Consider the following 24,088-nt stretch of genomic DNA (forward strand, 5'->3'; position numbering starts at 1 on the left):
TGATTCCTTGGTCTTCACGTCGGAGAGGCATGTTTGTTCTATTTTCTATATTTCTATCTGAACATTCCAAAATGTTGTGTGCTTCTGAAGATGCCTCTATACTCACCCCCCCCCCCCCCCCCCCCCACCCCACACAATCCCATTTCACACACCCCCATCCCACACACCCCCACTTCACACAACCACATTTCACACAACCCCACCCCACACACCCCACCCCACCCCACACACCCACACTTCAAACACCCCACACACCCCCACCCCACACCCCCCCACTTCACACAACCCCACCCCACACAACCCCACTTCACACACCCCACACACCCCCATTTCACACACCCCACACACCCCCACCCCACACCCCCCCACTTCACACAACCCCACCCCACCCCACACAACCCCACTTCACACACCCACACCCCACACACCCCACACACCCCCACCCCACACAACCCCACTCCACACAACCTCACCACACACCACCCCACTCCACACCCCCACCCCACACACCCCCACTTCAAACCCCCACTTCACACACCCCACACACCCCCATTTCACACACCCCACACACCCCCACCCCACACCCCCCCACTTCACACAACCCCACCCCACCCCACACAACCCCACTTCACACACCCACACCCCACACACCCCACACACCCCACACACCCCCACCCCACACAACCCCACTCCACACAACCTCACCACACACCACCCCACTCCACACCCCCACTTCACACACCCCCACCCCACACAACCCAACCCACACACCCCTACTTCACACACCCCCACCCCACACAACCCACCCCACACACCCCTACTTCACACACCCCCACCCCACACAACCCCACCCCACCCACACACATTGAAAACACACATCACGCCACACCACTCCAGAGCAGGCCGCTCAGACACACACATGCTCAGTCAATACCATAGTCCTTTCCACTGTGGCCAGGGGGCGGGCTACTGCAGCCCAGCAGCCAATCAGCCGTGTTTAGAATAGTCATGGTCTCTCCTGAATGGGCGGAGGATCAGAGAGGGGGCGGGGTTACAACTCACAGACAACCAATCTGCTCTCTTACCTCAATAAGCCAAACCAGAACACTGCTGTTGTTCATTTGGGTTCAGAATGGTTCATTTGGGTTCAGAATGGTTCATTTGGGTTCCGAATGGTTCATTTGGGTTCCGAATGGTTCATGAAGGATCAGAATTGTTCATGAAGGTTGAGAATGGTTCATTTGGGTTCCGAATGGTTCATTTGGGTTCCGAATGGTTCATTTGGGTTCCGAATGATTCATGAAGGTTCAGAATGGTTTACAAAATGTCACTCGGTATTCAAAGTAGTTATTTTCAGTCACAACTGGAGTATCCAGAAGATTGTTACATGTAGTAAACACAGTTGCTGCCAAATATATTGACACCCTTGCGGTATTCTTAAATAGTTCCCTATTTCTTCTAAAATAAGTTTAAATATTTTAGACACACACCGTCTTATTGGATCTTCATACATTGCAGAACTAATTAATTATTTTGTTAACTTAAAAGTTTATCATTTTAATTTAGAACATAAAGACAAATGGAATGGGCAACGTTATTGGCACCCCAGAGCTAGTACTTAGGTACAGAGTCCTTGGCCAAGATAACTGCAGACAAACCCTTCATGTCGTCATCAATGAGCTTCACCTTTCTACTGGCAATGTGGCAGCAAACTGCTCCAAGTCTTGAATGTTTGAGAGGTGTCCTCCACCAACTGTGATGTTTTCAGATCTCACCATAGGTTATGGATTCTGATTCAGATCTCACCATAGGTTAGGGATGTGATTCAGATCTCACCATAGGTTAGGGATGTGATTCAGATCTCACCATAGGTTAGGGATGTGATTCAGATCTCACCATAGGTTAGGGATGTGATTCAGATCTCACCATAGGTTAGGGATGTGATTCAGATCTCACCATAGGTTAGGGATGTGATTCAGATCTCACCATAGGTTATGGATTCTGATTCAGATCTCACCATAGGTTAGGGATGTGATTCAGATCTCACCATAGGTTATGGATTCTGATTCAGATCTCACCATAGGTTAGGGATGTGATTCAGATCTCACCATAGGTTAGGGATGTGATTCAGATCTCACCATAGGTTAGGGATGTGATTCAGATCTCACCATAGGTTAGGGATGTGATTCAGATCTCACCATAGGTTAGGGATGTGATTCAGATCTCACCATAGGTTAGGGATGTGATTCAGATCTCACCATAGGTTATGGATTCTGATTCAGATCTCACCATAGGTTAGGGATGTGATTCAGATCTCACCATAGGTTAGGGATGTGATTCAGATCTCACCATAGGTTAGGGATGTGATTCAGATCTCACCATAGGTTAGGGATGTGATTCAGATCTCACCATAGGTTAGGGATGTGATTCAGATCTGGACTCTTCAACGGTGTCAATGTGGACCATGCAGTTGGATTTTAACAGTGAGGAGGCGAACAGCAAATCTGGACTTTTACTTGCAGGACAACATAAGACTCGCGTACCGATATATTTACAACATAAGACTCGCGTACCGATATATTTACAACATAAGACTCGCGTCCCGATATATTTACAACATAAGACTCGCGTCTCGATATATTTACAACATAAGACTCGCGTACCGATATATTTACAACATAAGACTCGCGTACCGATATATTTACAACATAAGACTTGCGTACCGATATATTTACAACATAAGACTCGCGTCCCGATATATTTACAACATAAGACTCGCCTACAGATATATTAACAACATAAGACTCGCGTACAGATATATTTACAACATAAGACTCGCGTACCGATATATTTACAACATAAGACTCGCGTCCCGATATATTTACAACATAAGACTCGCATACCGATATATTTACAACATAAGACTCGCGTACAGATATATTTACAACATAAGACTCGCGTACCGATATATTTACAACATAAGACTCGCGTCCCGATATATTTACAACATAAGACTCGCGTACAGATATATTTACAACATAAGACTCGCGTACAGATATATTTACAACATAAGACTCGCGTACCGATATATTTACAACATAAGACTCGCGTACAGATATATTTACAACATAAGACTCGCGTACAGATATATTTACAACATAAGACTCGCGTACCGATATATTTACAACATAAGACTCGCGTCCCGATATATTTACAACATAAGACTCGCGTACCGATATATTTACAACATAAGACTCGCGTCCCGATATATTTACAACATAAGACTCGCGTCCCGATATATTTACAACATAAGACTCGCGTCCCGATATATTTACAACATAAGACTCGCGTACAGATATATTTACAACATAAGACTCGCGTACCGATATATTTACAACATAAGACTCGCGTACAGATATATTTACAACATAAGACTCGCGTACCGATATATTTACAAAATAAAATAAACTGGTCAAAGACAAACTGAAAGAAAACATGCAGCGCTCTAGTAAAGAAACGTTGAGGCCTGTAACCCAGTTAGCATGTCGACCCGTTACCTGTCCTACAAACAAGGAAAGGTGACCTTTGTTTAAATGCCAACACTCATTATGTAACAGCCAATGAGAATCCGTTTCGAATCAGACTATTCAACAGCATGAATTTCAATACACACATTGTCAGATGATAAACAACCGTTCTAATGTTAATCATGAATACACTTCAGGATATGAACATGTACGTTCCTCCAGGCTACTACCACATCGCCCACCAATGAAAAATCATCAGCTCCGAAAGAGCCCCATTTTGCCCGTCAATTCTCTGAAAATGAAAAATAACAGAAAAAAACCCCTTCTTCTTCAAATCACAGAGGGGAAAAAAAAACAAGGTCATCATTTTTTCACATTTCTGAAGATTCACCTGAACATTTCAATTGTTAAACATGACCACCTTGAAGAGGTCATTTCTGATCGTTATATGACAAGACAGAGTGACATTTTACAGGGAGCAACACAAAACAATAGGTTTCGGGGCCAAACCGAACTAAATGTTTCTCTTCTTTTACAGCAACAACCAACAGGACATCTAAACCCACATGATCAATATATAAATGTGTCCAATAAAACCATAAATAATTTCTGCTTATTTATGAAAAGTTTTAGGCTATAGAGGACATCTGGCCACTCCAGAACACATCCCGGCCCTAGTGGTATCATCCCTACTGGTATCATCTCTACTGGTATCATCCTGGCCCTACTGGTATCATCCCTACTGGTATCATCCCGGCCCTACTGGTATCATCTCTACTGGTATCATACCGGCCCTACTGGTATCATACTGGCCCTACTTGTATCATCCCGGCCCTACTGGTATCATCCCTACTGGTATCATCCCGGCCCTAATGGTATCATCCCTACTGGTATCATCTCTACTGGTATCATCCCGGCCCTACTGGTATCATCCCTACTGGTATCATCCCGGCCCTACTGGTATCATCTCTACTGGTATCATACCGGCCCAGCTGGTATCATCCCGGCCCTACTGGTATCATCTCTACTGGTATCATACCGGCCCTACTGGTATCATCCCGGCCCTACTGGTATCATCCCTACTGGTATCATACCGGCCCTACTGGTATCATACCGGCCCTACTGGTATCATACCGGCCCTACTGGTATCATACTGGCCCTACTTGTATCATCCCGGCCCTACTGGTATCATCCCTACTGGTATCATCCCGGCCCTACTGGTATCATCCCTACTGGTATCATCCCGGCCCTAGTGGTATCATCCCGGCCCTAGCGGTATCATCCCTAAGGGTATCATCCCGGGCCTAGTGGTATCATCCCTAAGGGTATCATCCAGGCCCTAATTGTATCATAGTCGTGGGTGTCATGGTCGTGGGTGTTGTGGTCGTGGCAGTCATGGTCATGGGTGTCACGGTCGTGGTCGTGGTCATGGCTGCCATGGTCATGGCCGTCATGGTTGTGGTCGTCATGGTTGTGGTCGTGGTCGTGGTCATGGCTGTCATGGTCGTGGGTATCATGGTCGTAGTCGTGGTCATGGTCATGGCTGTTATGGTCGTGGGTGTCATGGTCGTAGTCGTGGTCATGGCTGTCATGGTCGTGGGTATCATGGTCGTAGTCGTGGTCATGGCTGTCATGGTCGTGGGTGTCATGGTCGTAGTCGTGGTCATGGCTGTCATGGTCGTGGGTATCATGGTCGTAGTCGTGGTCATGGTCATGGCTGTTATGGTCGTGGGTGTCATGGTCATCATGGTCGTGGTCATGGTCATGGGTGTCATGGTCGTGGGTATCATGGTCGTAGTCGTGGTCATGGTCATGGCTGTTATGGTCGTGGGTGTCATGGTCGTAGTCGTGGTCATGGCTGTCATGGTCGTGGGTATCATGGTCGTAGTCGTGGTCATGGCTGTCATGGTCGTGGGTGTCATGGTCGTAGTCGTGGTCATGGCTGTCATGGTCGTGGGTATCATGGTCGTAGTCGTGGTCATGGTCATGGCTGTTATGGTCGTGGGTGTCATGGTCATCATGGTCGTGGTCGTGGTCGTGGGTGTCATGGTCGTGGTCGTGGTCATGGCTGTCATGGTCGTGAGTATCATGGTCATGGTCGTGGTCATGGTCATGGGTGTCATGGTCGTGGGTATCATGGTCATCATGGTCGTGGTCATGGGTGTCATGGTCGTGGGTATCATGGTCATCATGGTCGTGGTCGTGGTCATGTTTGTGGTCATGGGTGTCATGGTCATCATGGTCATGGTCGTGGGTATCATGGTCGTAGTCGTGGTCATGGCTGCCATGGTCGTGGTCATGGTCATGGCTGTCATGGTCGTGGGTATCATGGTCATGGTTGTGGGTGTCATGGTCATGGTCGTAGGTGTCATGGTCATGGCTGTCAAGGTTGTGGGTATCATGGTCATCATGGTCGTGGGTATCATGGTCGTAGTCGTGGTCATGGCTGTCATGGTCGTGGTCATGGTCATGGCTGTCATGGTCATGGGTGTCATGGTCGTGGGTATCATGGTCATGGTCGTGGGTGTCATGGTCATGGCTGTCAAGGTCGTGGGTATCATGGTCATCATGGTCGTGGGTATCATGGTAGTGGTCATGGTCATGGCTGTCATGGTCGTGGGTATCATGGTCATGGTCGTGGGTGTCATGGTCATGGTCGTGGGTGTCATGGTCATGGCTGTCAAGGTCGTGGGTATCATGGTCGTAGTCATGGTCATGGGTGTCAAGGTCGTGGGTATCATGGTCGTAGTCGTGGTCATGGCTGTCGTGGTCGTGGGTATCATGGTCGTAGTCGTGGTCATGGTCATGGCTGTCGTGGTCGTGGGTATCATGGTCGTAGTCGTAGTCGTGGTCATGGCTGTCAAGGTCGTGGGTATCATGGTCATCATGGTCGTAGTCGTGGTCATGGCTGTCATGGTCGTGGGTATCATGGTCGTAGTTGTGGTCATGGTCATGGCTGTCATGGTCGTGGGTGTCATGGTCGTAGTCGTGGTCATGGTCATGGCTGTCATGGTCGTGGGTGTCATGGTCGTAGTCGTGGTCATGGCTGTCATGGTCGTGGTCATGGTCGTGGGTGTCATGGTCGTAGTCGTGGTCATGGCTGTCATGGTCGTGGGTATCATGGTCGTAGTCGTGGTCATGGCTGTCATGGTCGTAGTCGTAGTCATGGTCATGGCTGTCATGGTCGTGGGTGTCATGGTCGTAGTCGTGGTCATGGCTGTCATGGTCGTAGTCGTGGTCATGGTCATGGCTGTCATGGTCGTGGGTGTCATGGTCGTAGTCGTGGTCATGGCTGTCATGGTCGTGGTCATGGTCGTGGGTGTCATGGTCGTAGTCGTGGTCATGGTCATGGCTGTCATGGTCGTGGGTATCATGTTCGTAGTCGTGGTCATGGCTGTCATGGTCGTAGTCGTGGTCATGGTCATGGCTGTCGTGGTCGTGGGTATCATGGTCGTAGTCGTAGTCGTGGTCATGGCTGTCGTGGTCGTGGGTATCATGGTCGTAGTCGTAGTCGTGGTCATGGCTGTCGTGGTCGTGGGTGTCATGGTCGTGGTCGTGGTCATGGCTGTCATGGTCGTGGGTATCATGGTCGTAGTCGTGGTCATGGCTGTCATGGTCGTAGTCGTAGTCGTGGTCATGGCTGTCGTGGTCGTGGGTGTCATGGTCGTAGTCGTGGTCATGGCTGTCATGGTCTTGGGTATCATGGTCGTAGTCGTGGTCATGGCTGTCATGGTCGTGGGTGTCATGGTTGTGGTCGTGGTCATGGCTGTCATGGTCGTGGGTATCATGGTCGTAGTCGTGGTCATGGCTGTCATGGTAGTAGTCGTGGTCATGGTCATGGCTGTCGTGGTCTTGGGTATCATGGTCGTAGTCGTGGTCGTGGGTATCATGGTCGTAGTCGTAATCGTGGTCATGGCTGTCATGGTTGTGGGTATCATGGTAGTAGTCGTGGTCGTGGTCATGGCTGTCATGGTCGTGGGTATCATGGTCGTAGTCGTGGTCATGGCTGTCATGGTCGTGGGTATCATGGTCGTAGTTGTGGTCATGGCTGTCATGGTCGTAGTCGTAGTCGTGGTCATGGCTGTCGTGGTCGTGGGTATCATGGTAGTAGTCGTGGTCATGGCTGTCGTGGTCGTGGGTATCATGGTCGTAGTCGTGGTCATGGCTGTCATGGTCGTGGGTATCATGGTAGTAGTCGTGGTCATGGCTGTCGTGGTCGTGGGTATCATGGTCGTAGTCGTGGTCATGGCTGTCGTGGTCGTGGGTATCATGGTCGTAGTCGTTGTCATGGTCATGGCTGTCATGGTCATGGGTGTCATGGTCGTAGTCGTGGTCATGGCTGTCGTGGTCGTGGGTATCATGGTCGTAGTCGTGGTCATGGTCATGGCTGTCATGGTCGTGGGTGTCATGGTCATGGTCGTAGTCGTGGTCATGGCTGTCATGGTCGTGGGTGTCATGGTCGTAGTCGTGGTCATGGCTGTCGTGGCCGTGGGTATCATGGTCGTAGTCGTGGTCATGGTCATGGCTGTCGTTGTCGTGGGTGTCATGGTCATGGTCGTAGTCGTGGTCATGGCTGTCATGGTCGTGGGTGTCATGGTCGTAGTCGTGGTCATGGCTGTCGTGGTCGTGGGTATCATGGTCGTAGTCGTGGTCATGGTCATGGCTGTCATGGTCGTGGGTGTCATGGTCATCATGGTCGTAGTAGTGGTCATGGCTGTCGTGGTCATGGTCATGGCTGTCAAGGTCGTGGGTATCATGGTCGCAGTCGTGGTCATGGCTGTCGTGGTCATGGCTGTCATGGTCGTCATGGTCGTCGTGGTCATGGTCGTAAATTTACACACTCATGTTGATAAATCTCACAGTTTGCTTGTAAATCATCCCAAGCATGATTTACCCACAGATGTGTGGCTCCGTACGGTCGACAATGAATCACATCTATAACCTATGACAAGAGCGGAAAACAGCAGTGGGTGGAGGGCACCTCTCCAACATTCAATTAGAGCAGATCGCTGCTGAAATGTGGTCCAATTTGCTAGTAGAAAGGCTCATCGAAGGCTACAAGAAGCCGTTTGTTGGCAGTTAGTTATTAATAAACGATTAAACTACTCCGATTCAACGAGAGAACAAGCTGTATAAAGTCAATCTTCAAGCACAATGTTTCCTAGGTTTTCTTCTCATTGTTCTTCAATGACATCTCGTCGCCAGACACACCTAGAGCTAGACGACTGAAACTTTATCAATCCCCTCTGGGAAGACAGCCCAAACAGGACCCGCTGAAATGAACAAATACCACGAAGACCACTGCTGGCCAATGAGATGGCTGATGTCAGGTGAATGGAATGTTGGGTATGTGGTGTGTGTGTTGCTTTAGTCCCGCCCAGAGGGGCTGTTAAAACTATTAACTCTGACATCATCAAGTTTGATTGAATATCATCTAGCTAGCATCCTTTAATAGGGAGAGAGATGTAAGTACGTTATAAACACACTGACTATAGAAGAATGTGGTACATTACAGTTTTTCCATTACATCTATTACGTCTATGAAAGACTGAATACTGTACTCATCAACAATGAGGTGATAACAGAGTGTTTAACTACTCTCTCGTTCCCCCATGTTCTCTCTCTCTCTCTCTCTCTCTCTCTGTCTCCCTCTCTGTCTCTCTCTCTGTCTCTCTCTTCTCCTCATTACTCTCCTCTATCCTCCTGTTTCTCTCCTCTCCTCCTCCCTCTCCTCACATCTCTCAGAGAGAGTTAGAGAGAGAGAGAGACAGTGAGAGAGAGTGAGAGCGACAGTGAGAGCGACAGTGAGAGAGTTAGAGAGAGAGAGAGAGAGAGAGAGAGAGAGAGAGAGAGAGACAGAGAGAGAGAGAGAGACAGTGGGACAGTGAGAGAGAGAGACAGTGAGAGAGAGAGAGAGAGAGAGAGAGAGGGAGAGAGACAGAGAGGGAGAGAGAGAGAGAGAGAGAGTGAGAGAGAGAGACAGAGAGGGAGAGAGTCAGAGAGAGAGAGAGAGAGAGACAGAGAGGGAGAGAGTCAGAGAGAGAGAGAGAGAGAGAGAGAGAGAGAGTGAGAGAGAGAGTGAGAGAGAGAGAGAGAGAGAGAGAGAGAGAGACAATGAGAGAGACAGTGAGAGAGGGAGAGAGAGAGAGAGAGAGAGAGAGAGAGAGACAGTGAGAGAGACAGTGAGAGAGGGAGAGAGAGAGAGAGACAGTGAGAGAGACAGTGAGAGAGGGAGAGAGAACAAGACTTGGTGGTGTTGACATCTGAGTGAGTGTGATGCTTTAAAGCTCTAGAGGAGGAAATAGTTTCCAGTGCTCTGTGGGCTGCGCTTCAAACACACACACACACACACACACACACACACACACACACACACACACACACACACACACACACACACACACACACACACACACACACACACTATACTTGCGGGGACCAATCAATTGATCCCCATTCAAAATCTCATTTTCCATAACTCCTAACCCTAATTCTAATGGTATCCCTAACCCTAATACCTAACCTTAAAATAGCCTTTTTCCTTGTGAGGGCCTTGACATGTTCCCTGTTTTTTTTTTATCCTTATGAGGACTTCACGAGGGCCTCATTTATAACAATTTGCGTCAATTTCACACTAAATATCGTACAAACATACTGAGATTGATGAATTTGTCGCACGCACGGTATAAAATCAGACCGGTCCTGAAACTGGGGGAGGAAGTAAAAATTACCCATCAGTCACCTTTTTAATGGTGACAATAACACCCTTATTTCCTGCATACTTTGGACACTTTGGACGTATTTGGAAATGAGGACTAAATATATCTAAAGGAAATAGAAACGGCCTTAACTTAATCAGACGTTTCTGGAGGTTTTGACGACAGAATGTTCCCACTGTTGCAGTAACATTTAGGCCCGAGACTATCTGACAGACAGACAAAAACAATAGCAAATAGTTGTGGCCCTTGTAAACAGATCATTTGATAGGGCTTAATGTTTTGCATTGTCTTTTTGTCTCCCCCCCCTCTAATCTACACGCTACCGTGAACTCTGACACGTCGTCTAGATACAGTGGTAGACATTACACCCTTCAATGCAACGGATGAACAGCCTGTTTTGTAATTGTTGTAGAACGCAAAAGACACAAAATGGATGTTCTCTCTTCTCACAAATGGCTCAACGATTGTCATCTTGTTAGTAACCTGTAATTTGTTATGAACAAACATGTCCATCTTATCCCCCATTTGCTGCTTGAGTGCTTGGAATGCAATGCTTCAAACAATAGAAACTCAGCGTACCCGTGGTGTAAAGTTTGCGGGAAGGTGAACACATTCTTACGTCAAGTTCAGTTAAAAAAATAATAATAATTCTGTGTGAAAACCACACGCAGGTTTCGGGGTATATTTGGTACGTATTGCATGCACTGGTTTATCAGAGGCCCCCAGGTCACCAGAAGGATAGTAAAACCAAACACACACCATCAGCCAAGTGGTCGGTGGGAGAGAAGAGAAGGGTGTAACTCTCTGTTTATACACTTTATCCAAAGGTTTAGTCCAGGACTCACACCTCTCTATGTATCTGTGCGTGAGAGAGAGACTGTTGAGTGTGTATGTGTGTGAACTAGACCTTCAATTCTAAATGGTTTACAGTACTGGTTAGTGAATGGTTTACAGTACTGGCTAGTAATGGTTTACAGTACTGGCTAGTAATGGTTTACAGTACTGGTTAGTGAATGGTTTACAGTACTGGTTAGTGAATGGTTTACAGTACTGGTTAGTGAATGGTTTACAGTACTGGTTAGTGAATGGTTTACAGTACTGGCTAGTAATGGTTTACAGTACTGGTTAGTGAATGTTTTACAGTACTGGTTAGTGAATGGTTTACAGTACTGGTTACTGAATGGTTTACAGTACTGGCTAGTAATGGTTTACAGTACTGGCTAGTGAATGGTTTACAGTACTGGCTAGTAATGGTTTACAGTACTGGTTAGTGAATGGTTTACAGTACTGGTTAGTGAATGGTTTACAGTACTGGTTAATGAATGGTTTACAGTACTTGTTAGTGAATGGTTTACAGTACTGGTTAGTGAATGGTTTACAGTACTGGTTACTGAATTGTTTACAGTACTGGTTAGTGAATGGTTTACAGTACTTGTTAGTGAATGGTTTACAGTACTTGTTAGTAATGGTTTACAGTACTGGTTAGTGAATGGTTTACCGTACTGGTTAGTAAATGGTTTACAGTACTGGTTAGTGAATGGTTTACAGTACTGGTTAGTGAATGGTTTACAGTACTGGTTACTGAATTGTTTACAGTACTTGTTAGTGAATGGTTTACAGTACTGGTTAGTGAATGGTTTACAGTACTGGTTAGTGAATGGTTTACAGTACTGGTTAGTAATGGTTTACAGTACTGGTTAGTGAATGGTTTACAGTACTGGTTAGTGAATGGTTTACAGTACTGGTTAGTGAATGGTTTACAGTACTGGTTAGTGAATGGTTTACAGTACTCCCTCCCTCCCTCCACCCCTCTCACCCTCCCTCCACCCCTCTCTCCCTCCCTCCACCCCTCTCTCCCTCCCTCCACCCCTCACTCCCTCCCTCCACCCCTCTCACCCTCCCTCCACCCCTCTCTCCCTCCCTCCACCCCTCTCACCCTCCCTCCACCCCTCTCTCCCTCCCTCCACCCCTCTCTCCCTCCCTCCACCCCTCTCTCCCTCCCTCCACCCCTCACTCCCTCCCTCCACCCCTCTCACCCTCCCTCCACCCCTCTCTCCCTCCCTCCACCCCTCTCTCCCTCCCTCCATCCCTCTCTCCCTCCCTCCACCCCCCTCCCTCGCTCCCTGCCCCATCTCTCTCTCCCCCATCTCTCCACCCCTCTCTCCCTCCCCCATCTCTCCACCCCTCTCTCCCTCCCCCATCTCTCCCTTCCTCCATCCCACTCTCCCTCCCCATCTCTCCCTCCCTCCATCCCACTCTCCCTCCCCATGTCTCCCACTCTCCCTCCCCATCTCTCCCTCCATCCATCCCACTCTCCCTCCCCATCTATCCCTCCCTTCACCCCTCTCTCCCTTCCTCCCTCCACCCCTCCCTCTCCCACCCCATCTCTCCCTCCCTCCACCCCTCCACCTCCACCCCTCCCTCCCTCTCACCTCCAGTTCCGTTGGTAGTGACAGAGGAACCTGTCAGCTTGGAGCCTGATGAGTCTCCGCCCACCACACTGTTATGAGGACTGGCTAGGTCTTGCATCTCCATAGGCCTGACACAAAACACACACACACACACACACACACACACACACACAGAGAGAGAGAAAAGAGAGAGAAATGGAGTACAGTCCATGTCAGTCTGAAACCAAAATACAGAACACACACTAACGCACACTAACACACACTAACACACACAGACACACTAACACACACAGACACACTAACACACACAGACACTAACAAACACAGACACTCTAACACACACACACAGACACACTAACACACACAGACACACTAACACACACAGACACTCTAACACACACAGACACTCTAACACACACTAACACACACACACACACACACACACACACACACACACACACACACACACACACACACACACTCTTACACACACAGACACTCGAACACACACAAACACACACAGACACTCGAACACACACACACACACACACACACACACACACACACACACACACACACACACACACACACACACACACACACACACACACTCTAACACACTCTAACACACACAGACACAGTATTTTACACCCTGAGTTAAATGTAATGAGTCTGCTGCCCATGCTGTTAATGTTTACTGTTTGTATAAAGACTTATACACTGGTAGACATACCAGCCTTGTCAACCTGGCAGCTACTGAGAGGGGACAGGTGAGGGGGGGACAGGCAAGGGGGGACAGGTGAGGGGGGACAGGAAAGGGGGACAGGTATGGGGAGACAACTGAGGGGGGACAGGTATGGGGGACAGGTGAGGGGGGACAGGTAGGGGGGACAGGTATGGGGGGACAGGTGAGGGGGGACAGGAGAGGGGGACAGGTATGGGGGGACAGGTGAGGGGGGACAGGTGAGGGGGGACAGGTATGGGGGGACAGGTGAGGGGGGACAGGTGTGGGGGGACAGGTGAGCGGGGACAGGTGTAGGGGGACAGGTGAGGGGGGACAGGTGTAGGGGGACAGGTGAGGGGGGACAGGTGTAGGGGGATGGGTGAGGGGGGACAGGTGTTGGGGGACAGTTGAGGGGGGACAGGTGTAGGGGGAGAGGTGAGGGGGGACAGGTGTAGGGGGATGGGTGAGGGGGGACAGGTATGGGGACAGGTGGGGGGGACAGGTGTAGGGGGAGAGGTGAGGGGGGACAGGTGTAGGGGGATGGGTGAGGGGGGACAGGTATGGGGGGACAGTTGAGGGGGGACAGGTGAGGGGGGACAGGTGTAGGGGGAGAGGTGAGGGGGGACAGGTGTAGGGGGATGGGTGAGGGGGGACAGGTATGGGGGACAGGAGAGGGGGGACAGGTGAGGGGGGGACAAGTGAGGGGGGACAGGTGAGGGGGGACAGGTGAGGGAGGGACAGGTGATCTCACCAACAGAACACACACATAAACATTCTGTTATCAGAGGAGCCTGGTTTGATGTTGATGATAATGTGTTTTCTTGCGGGGGGGGGGGGGGGGGGGGGGCAGGCCAGGGGGAGGTGCTGATACAGGAAGTGGACTGCCAACGAGCTTCTCAAATACCAAGCCCCTCGAATCACACTCCGACAGCCTGGGATATACAGCGAGTTGTCAGTCTGGGCCACGTACATAGACTCACGGTGCGTGGCTTTCAGATTGAAGGCCTGTCTAAGACGAGAGCAAAACAACTGGCGAAGTACTGCTCTGTTTCAGCTGTTATGGTCAGTCTAGCTGTATGGAGGAGAAGGTACTGCTCTGTTTCAGCTGTTATGGTCAGTCTAGCTGTATGGAGGAGAAGGTACTGCTCTGTTTCAGCTGGTATGGTCAGTCTAGCTGTATGGAGGAGAAGGTACTGCTCTGTTTCAGCTGGTATGGTCAGTCTAGCTGTATGGAGGAGAAGGTACTGCTCTGTTTCAGCTGGTATGGTCAGTCTAGCTGTATGGAGGAGAAGGTACTGCTCTGTTTCAGCTGGTATGGTCAGTCTAGCTGTATGGAGGAGAAGGTACTGCTCTGTTTCAGCTGGTATGGTCAGTCTAGCTGTATGGAGGAGAAGGTACTGCTCTGTTTCAGCTGGTATGGTCAGTCTAGCTGTATGGAGGAGAAGGTACTGCTCTGTTTCAGCTGGTATGGTCAGTCTAGCTGTATGGAGGAGAAGGTACTGCTCTGTTTCAGCTGGTATGGTCAGTCTAGCTGTATGGAGAAGGTACTGCTCTGTTTCAGCTGGTATGGTCAGTCTAGCTGTATGGAGGAGTAGGTACTGCTCTGTTTCAGCTGGTATGGTCAGTCTAGCTGTATGGAGGAGAAGGTTTCAGCTGGTATGGTCAGGTATGGTCAGTCTAGCTGTATGGAGAAGGTACTGCTCTGTTTCAGCTGTTATGGTCAGTCTAGCTGTATGGAGGAGAAGGTACTGCTCTGTTTCAGCTGTTATGGTCAGTCTAGCTGTATGGAGGAGAAGGTACTGCTCTGTTTCAGCTGGTATGGTCAGTCTAGCTGTATGGAGAAGGTACTGCTCTGTTTCAGCTGGTATGGTCAGTCTAGCTGTATGGAGGAGTAGGTACTGCTCTGTTTCAGCTGTTATGGTCAGTCTAGCTGTATGGAGGAGGTACTGCTCTGTTTCAGCTGGTATGGTCAGTCTAGCTGTATGGAGGAGAAGGTACTGCTCTGTTTCAGCTGGTATGGTCAGTCTAGCTGTATGGAGAAGGTACTGCTCTGTTTCAGCTGTTATGGTCAGTCTAGCTGTATGGAGGAGAAGGTACTGCTCTGTTTCAGCTGTTATGGTCAGTCTAGCTGTATGGAGGAGAAGGTACTGCTCTGTTTCAGCTGGTATGGTCAGTCTAGCTGTATGGAGAAGGTACTGCTCTGTTTCAGCTGGTATGGTCAGTCTAGCTGTATGGAGGAGAAGGTACTGCTCTGTTTCAGCTGGTATGGTCAGTCTAGCTGTATGGAGGAGGTACTGCTATGTTTCAGCTGGTATGGTCAGTCTAGCTGTATGGAGGAGAAGATACTGCTCTGTTTCAGCTGGTATGGTCAGTCTAGCTGTATGGAGAAGGTACTGCTCTGTTTCAGCTGTTATGGTCAGTCTAGCTGTATGGAGGAGAAGGTACTGCTCTGTTTCAGCTGGTATGGTCAGTCTAGCTGTATGGAGGAGAAGGTACTGCTCTGTTTCAGCTGTTATGGTCAGTCTAGCTGTATGGAGGAGAAGGTACTGCTCTGTTTCAGCTGTTATGGTCAGTCTAGCTGTATGGAGGAGAAGGTACTGCTCTGTTTCAGCTGGTATGGTCAGTCTAGCTGTATGGAGGAGAAGGTACTGCTCTGTTTCAGCTGTTATGGTCAGTCTAGCTGTATGGAGGAGAAGGTACTGCTCTGTTTCAGCTGTTATGGTCAGTCTAGCTGTATGGAGGAGAAGGTACTGCTCTGTTTCAGCTGGTATGGTCAGTCTAGCTGTATGGAGGAGAAGGTACTGCTCTGTTTCAGCTGGTATGGTCAGTCTAGCTGTATGGAGGAGAAGGTACTGCTCTGTTTCAGCTGGTATGGTCAGTCTAGCTGTATGGAGGAGAAGGTACTGCTCTGTTTCAGCTGTTATGGTCAGTCTAGCTGTATGGAGGAGAAGGTACTGCTCTGTTTCAGCTGGTATGGTCAGTCTAGCTGTATGGAGAAGGTACTGCTCTGTTTCAGCTGGTATGGTCAGTCTAGCTGTATGGAGGAGAAGGTACTGCTCTGTTTCAGCTGTTATGGTCAGTCTAGCTGTATGGAGGAGGTACTGCTCTGTTTCAGCTGGTATGGTCAGTCTAGCTGTATGGAGAAGATACTGCTCTGTTTCAGCTGTTATGGTCAGTCTAGCTGTATGGAGAAGGTACTGCTCTGTTTCAGCTGGTATGGTCAGTCTAGCTGAATGGAGGAGGTACTGCTCTGTTTCAGCTGGTATGGTCAGTCTAGCTGTATGGAGAAGGTACTGCTCTGTTTCAGCTGGTATGGTCAGTCTAGCTGTATGGAGAAGGTACTGCTCTGTTTCAGCTGGTATGGTCAGTCTAGCTGAATGGAGGAGAAGGTACTGCTCTGTTTCAGCTGGTATGGTCAGTCTAGCTGTATGGAGAAGGTACTGCTCTGTTTCAGCTGGTATGGTCAGAATAGCTGTATGGAGAAGGTACTGCTCTGTTTCAGCTGTTATGGTCAGTCTAGCTGTATGGAGGAGGTACTGCTCTGTTTCAGCTGGTATGGTCAGTCTAGCTGTATGGAGAAGGTACTGCTCTGTTTCAGCTGGTGTGGTCAGTCTAGCTGAATGGAGGAGAAGGTACTGACTGATCTGTTTCAGCTGGTACGGTCAGTCTAGCTGTATGGAGGAGAACGTGTTTTTTGTATCCTTATAATTGTTTGAATCCTTCTTAAAGTAATTTGTGTATTCAGAGAAAATATTTAAAATGTGTGTGTGTATGTGTGTGTGTGTGTGTGTGTGTGTGTGTGTGTGTGTGTGTGTGTGTGTGTGTGTGTGTGTGTGTGTGTGTGTGTGTGTGTGTGTGTGTATCAATCCTCAGTCCCGCAGGTCTGTCATGTCCAGATAGAAGTAGACAGAGGAATCCTAAAATAAATGTGGATGTGTGTATCGGTCTGGCGTGAAGCCATGACAATGAGGGATGCTGCAGGATGATAGCAGTTTCACACACGACTGAAACCCTCTGACAGACAGGAATGACACAGGCTTTCAACAAGGGTGGCGGAAACAAGGAAGAGGGGAATGGAGAGAGAAGGGGACAAGGAGATGAAGAAAGAGGAGAGAGGGGGAGAGGGGATAGAGAGAGAGGGAGAGAGAGAGGGATGGATGGAGAGAGAGGTAGAGAGAGAGGGGTGGATGGGGAGAGAGGGAGAGAGCGGTGGATGGAGAGAGAGGGAGAGACATGAACTCCTCTCCTCTCTAATAGACTCTCTCCTCTCTACTAGAGACTCTCTCTCCTCTCCAATAGACTCTCTCCTCTCTAATAGAGACTCTCTCTCTCCTCTCTAATAGACTCTCTCGCTCCTCTCTAATAGACTCTCTCCTCTCTAATAGGGACTCTCTCTCTCCTCTCTAATAGAGACTCTCTCTCTCCTCTCTAATAGAGACTCTCTCTCTCTCCTCTCTAATAGACTCTCTCCTCTCTAATAGAGACTCTCTCTCTCTCTGTCTCTCTCTCATCTCTCTCTCTCTGTCTCTGTCTCTGTCTCTCTATGTCTCTCTCTCTCTCTCTGTGTCTCTCTCTCACTCTCGCTCCTCTCTAATAGACTCTCTCCTCTCAAATAGAGACTCTCTCTCTCTCTGTCTCTCTCTCATCTCTCTCTCTCTCTGTCTCTGTCTCTGTCTCTCTCTCTCGCTCTCTCTTGCTTTCTTGGCTGATTCCTCTCTGTATCTCTTTCTCTTTAGGAGGTGAAGAAAGATAAACACTTTCTATTTTTTTTACATCACTACTCTTTCATAACGACAGTTTATTTGAAGCACTATTACTTTTCTTTCAACGCTATGAAATGAAAGCGAGAGCGAGAGAGATAAAAAGAGAGTGGTCCTGTCCTCCAGCGTGGCTCTGGGCCTGGGAACATGTTGATGACCTCACCGTGTGTAACATCATATCTCAGAGCCATGACCAGACAGCCAGGCATGCTGACACACACACACACACACACACACACACACACACACACACACACACACACACACACACACAGGGAAGTTGTTACCTGGTGTCTGAGTGGTCTGGAACATGGGAGTCGTTGTGTGATGTCTTCACCTGCAGAGAGAAGAGACGACCATGTAAGTATTTTATCTCCTCTGACCAGAATGTCGTCCTATCTCCTCTGACCAGAATATCGTCCTATCTCCTCTGACCAGAATGTTGTCCTATCTCCTCTGACCATGACGTCGTCCTATCTCCTCTGACCAGAATATCGTCCTATCTCCTCCGACCAGAATGTCGTCCTATCTCCTCTGACCAGAATGTTGTCCTATCTCCTCTGACCAGAATGTCGTCCTATCTCCTCTGACCAGAATGTCGTCCTATCTCCTCTGACCATGACGTCGTCCTATCTCCTCTGACCAGAATGTCGTCCTGTCTCCTCTGGCCAGAATGTCGTCCTGTCTCCTCTGACCAGAATGTTGTCCTATCTCCTCTGACCAGAATGTCGTCCTATCTCCTCTGACCAGAATGTTGTCCTATCTCCTCTGACCAGACTGTCGTCCTATCTCCTCTGACCAGAATGTCGTCCTATCTCCTCTGACCATGACGTCGTCCTGTCTCCTCTGACCAGAATGTCGTCCTGTCTCCTCTGACCAGAATGTCGGCCGCCATTTTCTGTTCATGTCCTGGCATTTCTACATGTTGAAAAGCCGCCATTCATCGACACCCAGCAGAGTGATCACTAACACGCCTCGACCAACCGCTGCCTTGAGCCAATCATCTTTGTGGTGTCTGAGATATAACTGACCAAATGTTGGTCTATTTGGTAACACTGTAGAGCGTCTACTAACCCTACCTACAGATGGACTACCTACAGATGGACTACCTACAGATGGACTACCTACTACCTACAGATGGACTACCTACTACCTACAGATGGACTACCTACAGATGGACTACCTACAGATGGACTACCTACTACCTACAGATGGACTACCTACTACCTACAGATGGACTACCTACTACCTACAGATGGACTACCTACAGATGGACTACCTACAGATGGACTACCTACTACCTACATATGGACTACCTACTACCTACAGATGGACTACCTACAGATGGACTACCTACAGATGGACTACCTACTACCTACAGATGGACTACCTACTACCTACAGATGGACTACCTACAGATGGACTACCTACTACCAACAGATGGACTACCTACTACCAACAGATGGACTACCTACTACCTACAGATGGACTACCTACAGATGGACTACCTACAGATGGACTACCTACTACCTACAGATGGACTACCTACTACCTACAGATGGACTACCTACAGATGGACTACCTACTACCTACAGATGGACTACCTACTACCTACAGATGGACTACCTACAGATGGACTACCTACAGATGGACTACCTACAGATGGATTACCTACTACCTACAGATGGACTATCTAGAGATGGATTACCTACTACCTACAGATGGACTACCTACTACCTACAGATGGACTACCTACAGATGGACTACCTACATATGGATTACCTACTACCTACAGATGGACAATCTAGAGATGGATTACCTACTACCTACAGATGGACTACCTACAGATGGACTACCTACAGATGGACTACCTACTACCTACAGATGGACTACCTACTACCTACAGATGGACTACCTACTACCTACAGATGGAATACCTACAGATGGACTACCTACTACCTACAGATGGACTACCTACTACCTACAGATGGACTACCTACAGATGGACTACCTACTACCTACAGATGGACTATCTAGAGATGGATTACCTACTACCCTCAGATGGACTACCTACTACCTACAGATGGACTACCTACAGATGGACTACCTACAGATGGACTAACTACTACCTACAGATGGACTACCTACAGATGGACTACCTACAGATGGACTACCTACTACCTACAGATGGACTACCTACAGATGGACTACCTACTATCTACAGATGGACTACCTACAGATGGACTACCTACAGATGGACTTCCTACTACCTACAGATGGATTACCTACTACCTACAGATGGACTACCTAATACCTACAGATGGACTACCTACTATCTACAGATGGAATACCTACAGATGGATTACCTACTACCTACAGATGGACTACCTACAGATGGACTACCTACAGATGGACTACCTACTATCTACAGATGGACGATCTACAGATGGACGATCTACAGATGGACTACCTACAGATGGACTATCTACAGATGGACTACCTACAGATGGACTATCTACAGATGGACTACCTACTACCTACAGATGGACTACCTACAGATGGACTATCTACAGATGGACTACCTACAGATGGACTACCTACTATCTACAGATGGACTAGCTACAGATGGACTACCTACAGTGTATATTTGGCCATTTGGCCTTGTGTTTTAGGTTATTATCCTGCTGTAAGGTGAATTTATCTGTGTCTGGTGGAAAGCAAACTGAACCAGGTTTCCCTCTAAGATTTTGACTGCTTAGTTCCATTCTGGTTATTTTTTACCTCAAAAACTCTCCAGTCTTTAACGATTACAAGCATACCCATAACATGATGCAGCCACCACTATGCTTGAAAACATGGAGAGTGGTACTCAGTAAAGTATTGTATTGTAATTTGCCCCAAAAATAACACTTTGTATTCAGGACAAAAAGTGAATTGATTTGCAAAATTTTTTGCAGTATTACTTTAGTGCCTTGTTGCAAACAGGATGCGTGTTTTGGAATAGAGTGGGAGGCTCCGGTGCACAACTGAGCAAGAGGACGAGTACATTAGAGTGTCTAGTTTGAGAAACAGATGCCTCACAAGTCCTCAACTGGCAGCTTCATTAAATAGTACCCGCAAAACACCAGTCTCAACGTCAACAGTGAAGAGGCGTCTCCGGGATGCTGGCCTTCTAGGCAGAGTTCCTCTGTCCAGTGTCTCTGTTCTTTTGCCCATCTTAATCTTTTATTTTTATTGGCCAGTCTGAGAGATGGCTTTTTCTTTGCATTTCTGCCCAGAAGGCCATCGTCCCTGAGTCGCGGAGTAACTGTTGACGTTGAGACTGGTGCTTTGCGTGGTGGCGGCTCCATCCCTACGGTGAAGCATGGTGGTGGTGGCATCATGCTGTGGGGATGTTTTCAGTGACAGGGACAGGGAACCTAGTCAGGATCGAGGGAAAGATGAAAAGATTAAAGTACAGAGATCCTTGGTGAAAACCTGCTCCAGAGCGATCAGGACCTCTGACTGGGGGCAAAGGTTCACCTTCCAGCAGGACAAAGACCCTAAGCACACAGCCAAGACAACGCAGGAGTGGCTTCGGGACAAGTCTCTGAATATCCTTGAGTGGCCCAGCCAGAGCCCGGACTTGAACCCGATCTAACATCTCTGGAGAGACCTGAAAATAGCTGTGCAGCGACGCTCCCCATCTAACCTGACAGAGCTTGAGAGGATCTGCAGAGAAGAATGGGAGAAACTCCCCAAATACAGGTGTGCCAAGCTTGTTGCGTCATACCCAAGAAGACTTGAGGCTGTAATCGCTGCCAAAGATGCTTCAACGATTCATTTGTTATCTCAGCCGCAGAGTTTGATTGATTGATCGATTACTTTGACTTTGAGTAACCCCACAGGAAGCGATGTCTCCATTTAGGGGTCAAAGGTCTATATTTGACTCTGCTTAGGATGGATAGAGAGTGGCACACTGACTGACCCCCACCAAGACCTTTCACCTTCCAGGGGTTAGGTGTTAATTGGGATCAGGGGGTGAACCCGAGACTTGTTACTGTCACTTAGCTACTTAGCTGTCCTTCCCGTCTGTATTAGGGACATGTACACTGCCGTTCAAATGTTTGGGGTGACTTAGAAATGTCCTTGTTTTTGAAAGAAAAGCAACTTTTTCTGGCCATTAAAATAACATCAAATTGATCAGAAATACAGTGTAGACATTGTTAATGTTTTAAATGACTATTGTAGCTGGAAACGGCAGATTTTTTTATGGAATATCTACATAGGCGTACAGAGGCCCATTATCAGCAACCATCACTCCTGTGTTCCAATGGCACGTTGTGTTAGCTAATCCAAATTTATAATCTTAAAAGGCCAATTGATCATTAGAAAACCCTTTAGCAATTATGTTAGCACAGCTGAAAAGTCCCATGTGTCCTCCAGATGAGATGCTTGGGCATTTAGGCCAAAGAGTTCAATCTTGGTTTCATCAGACCAGAGAATCTGGTTTCCAAGCAGGCTGTCATGTGTCTTTTACTGAGGAGTGGCTTCCGTCTGGCCACTACCATAAAGGCCTGATTGGTGGAGTGCTGCAGAGATGGTTGTCCTTCTGGAAGGTTCTCCCATTTCAACAGAGGAACTCTAGAGCTCTGTCAGACTGACCATCGGGTTCTTGGTCACCTCCCTGACCAAGGCCCTTCTCCCCCGATTACTCAGTTTGGCCAGGTGGCCAGCTCTAGGAAGAGACTTGGTGGTCACAAACTTATTCCATTTAAGAATGATGGAGGCCACTGTGTTCTTGGGGACCTTCAATGCTGCAGAAATGTTTTGGTACCCTTCCCCAGATCTGTGCCTCGACACAACCTTGTCTCGGAGCTCTACGGACAATTCCTTCAAACTCATGGCTTGGTTTTTGCTCTGACATGCACTGTCAACTGTGGGACCTTATATAGACAGGTATGTATGTGCCTTTCCAAATCATGACCAATCAATTGAATTTACCTCAGGTGGACTCCAAGTTGTAGAAACATCTCAAGGATGATCAATGGAAACAGGATTCACCTGAGATCAATATACAGTCTCATAGCAAAGGCTCTTACTACTTATGTAAATAAGGTATTTCTGTTTTTTATTTTAAATACATTTGCAAAAAAAAAACTATCTAAAAACCTGTTTTCACTTTGTCATTATTATTGTGTGTAGATTGATGAGGAAAACAATGTATTAAACCATTTTATAATAATAATATATAATATATAATAAGGCTGTAATGTGACAACATGTGGACAAAGGAAAGGGGTCTGAATACTTTCCGAACGCCCTGTATCTAGTAACTCACATTCTGGGCACACTATGGGTCCCGATCCATAGTTTAAGATACAGATTATGTTTCTTTTGTTTGTGTGTGTGTGTGTGTGTGTGTGTGTGTGCTCAAACCTGTTTCAGGTGAGTGTGTGTGTGTGTGAGGGTGTGTTCATTTGTTAATTCCAGCCAATTAGACTAAATGTTCTGATAAATCAGTCAACTAGACTAAATGTGCTGATAAATCAGCCAACTAGACTAAATGTTCTGATAAATCAGCCAACTAGACTAAATGTTCTGATAAATCAACAAACTAGACTAAATGTGCTGATAAATCAGCCAACTAGACTAAATGTTCTGATAAATCAGCCAACTAGACTAAATGTTCTGATAAATCAGCCAACTAGACTAAATGTCCTAATAAATCAGTCAACTAGACTAAATGTTCTGATAAATCAGCCAATTAGACTAAATGTTCTGATAAATCAGCCAATTAGACTAAATGTTCTGATAAATCAGCCAATTAGACTAAATGTTCTGATAAATCAGCCAACTAGACTAAATGTTCTGATAAATCAGCCAATTAGACTAAATGTTCTGATAAATCAGCCAACTAGACTAAATGTGCTGATAAATCAGCCGACTAGACTAAATGTTCTGATAA

The 24,088-nt window shown here is 47.6% G+C and overlaps 1 protein-coding gene across 1 annotated transcript in view; it reads right to left on the bottom strand.

The window, feature by feature from the left end:
• LOC139407436 (eyes absent homolog 4-like) overlaps positions 1 to 24,088 on the bottom strand; it is a 192,317-nt gene that overhangs the window by 94,808 nt on the left and 73,421 nt on the right. The window contains exons 3-5 of the mRNA XM_071151222.1: positions 18,429 to 18,478; positions 12,679 to 12,785; positions 935 to 1,018 (exon numbers count right to left, since the gene is read on the bottom strand). Coding sequence (XP_071007323.1) covers positions 935 to 1,018; positions 12,679 to 12,785; positions 18,429 to 18,478 — 241 coding nt within the window. The remainder of the gene's footprint in view (positions 1 to 934; positions 1,019 to 12,678; positions 12,786 to 18,428; positions 18,479 to 24,088) is intronic.

Source organism: Oncorhynchus clarkii, chromosome 4 (genome assembly GCF_045791955.1).
Source record: "Oncorhynchus clarkii lewisi isolate Uvic-CL-2024 chromosome 4, UVic_Ocla_1.0, whole genome shotgun sequence".
NCBI classification, from domain to species: Eukaryota; Metazoa; Chordata; class Actinopteri; order Salmoniformes; family Salmonidae; genus Oncorhynchus; species Oncorhynchus clarkii.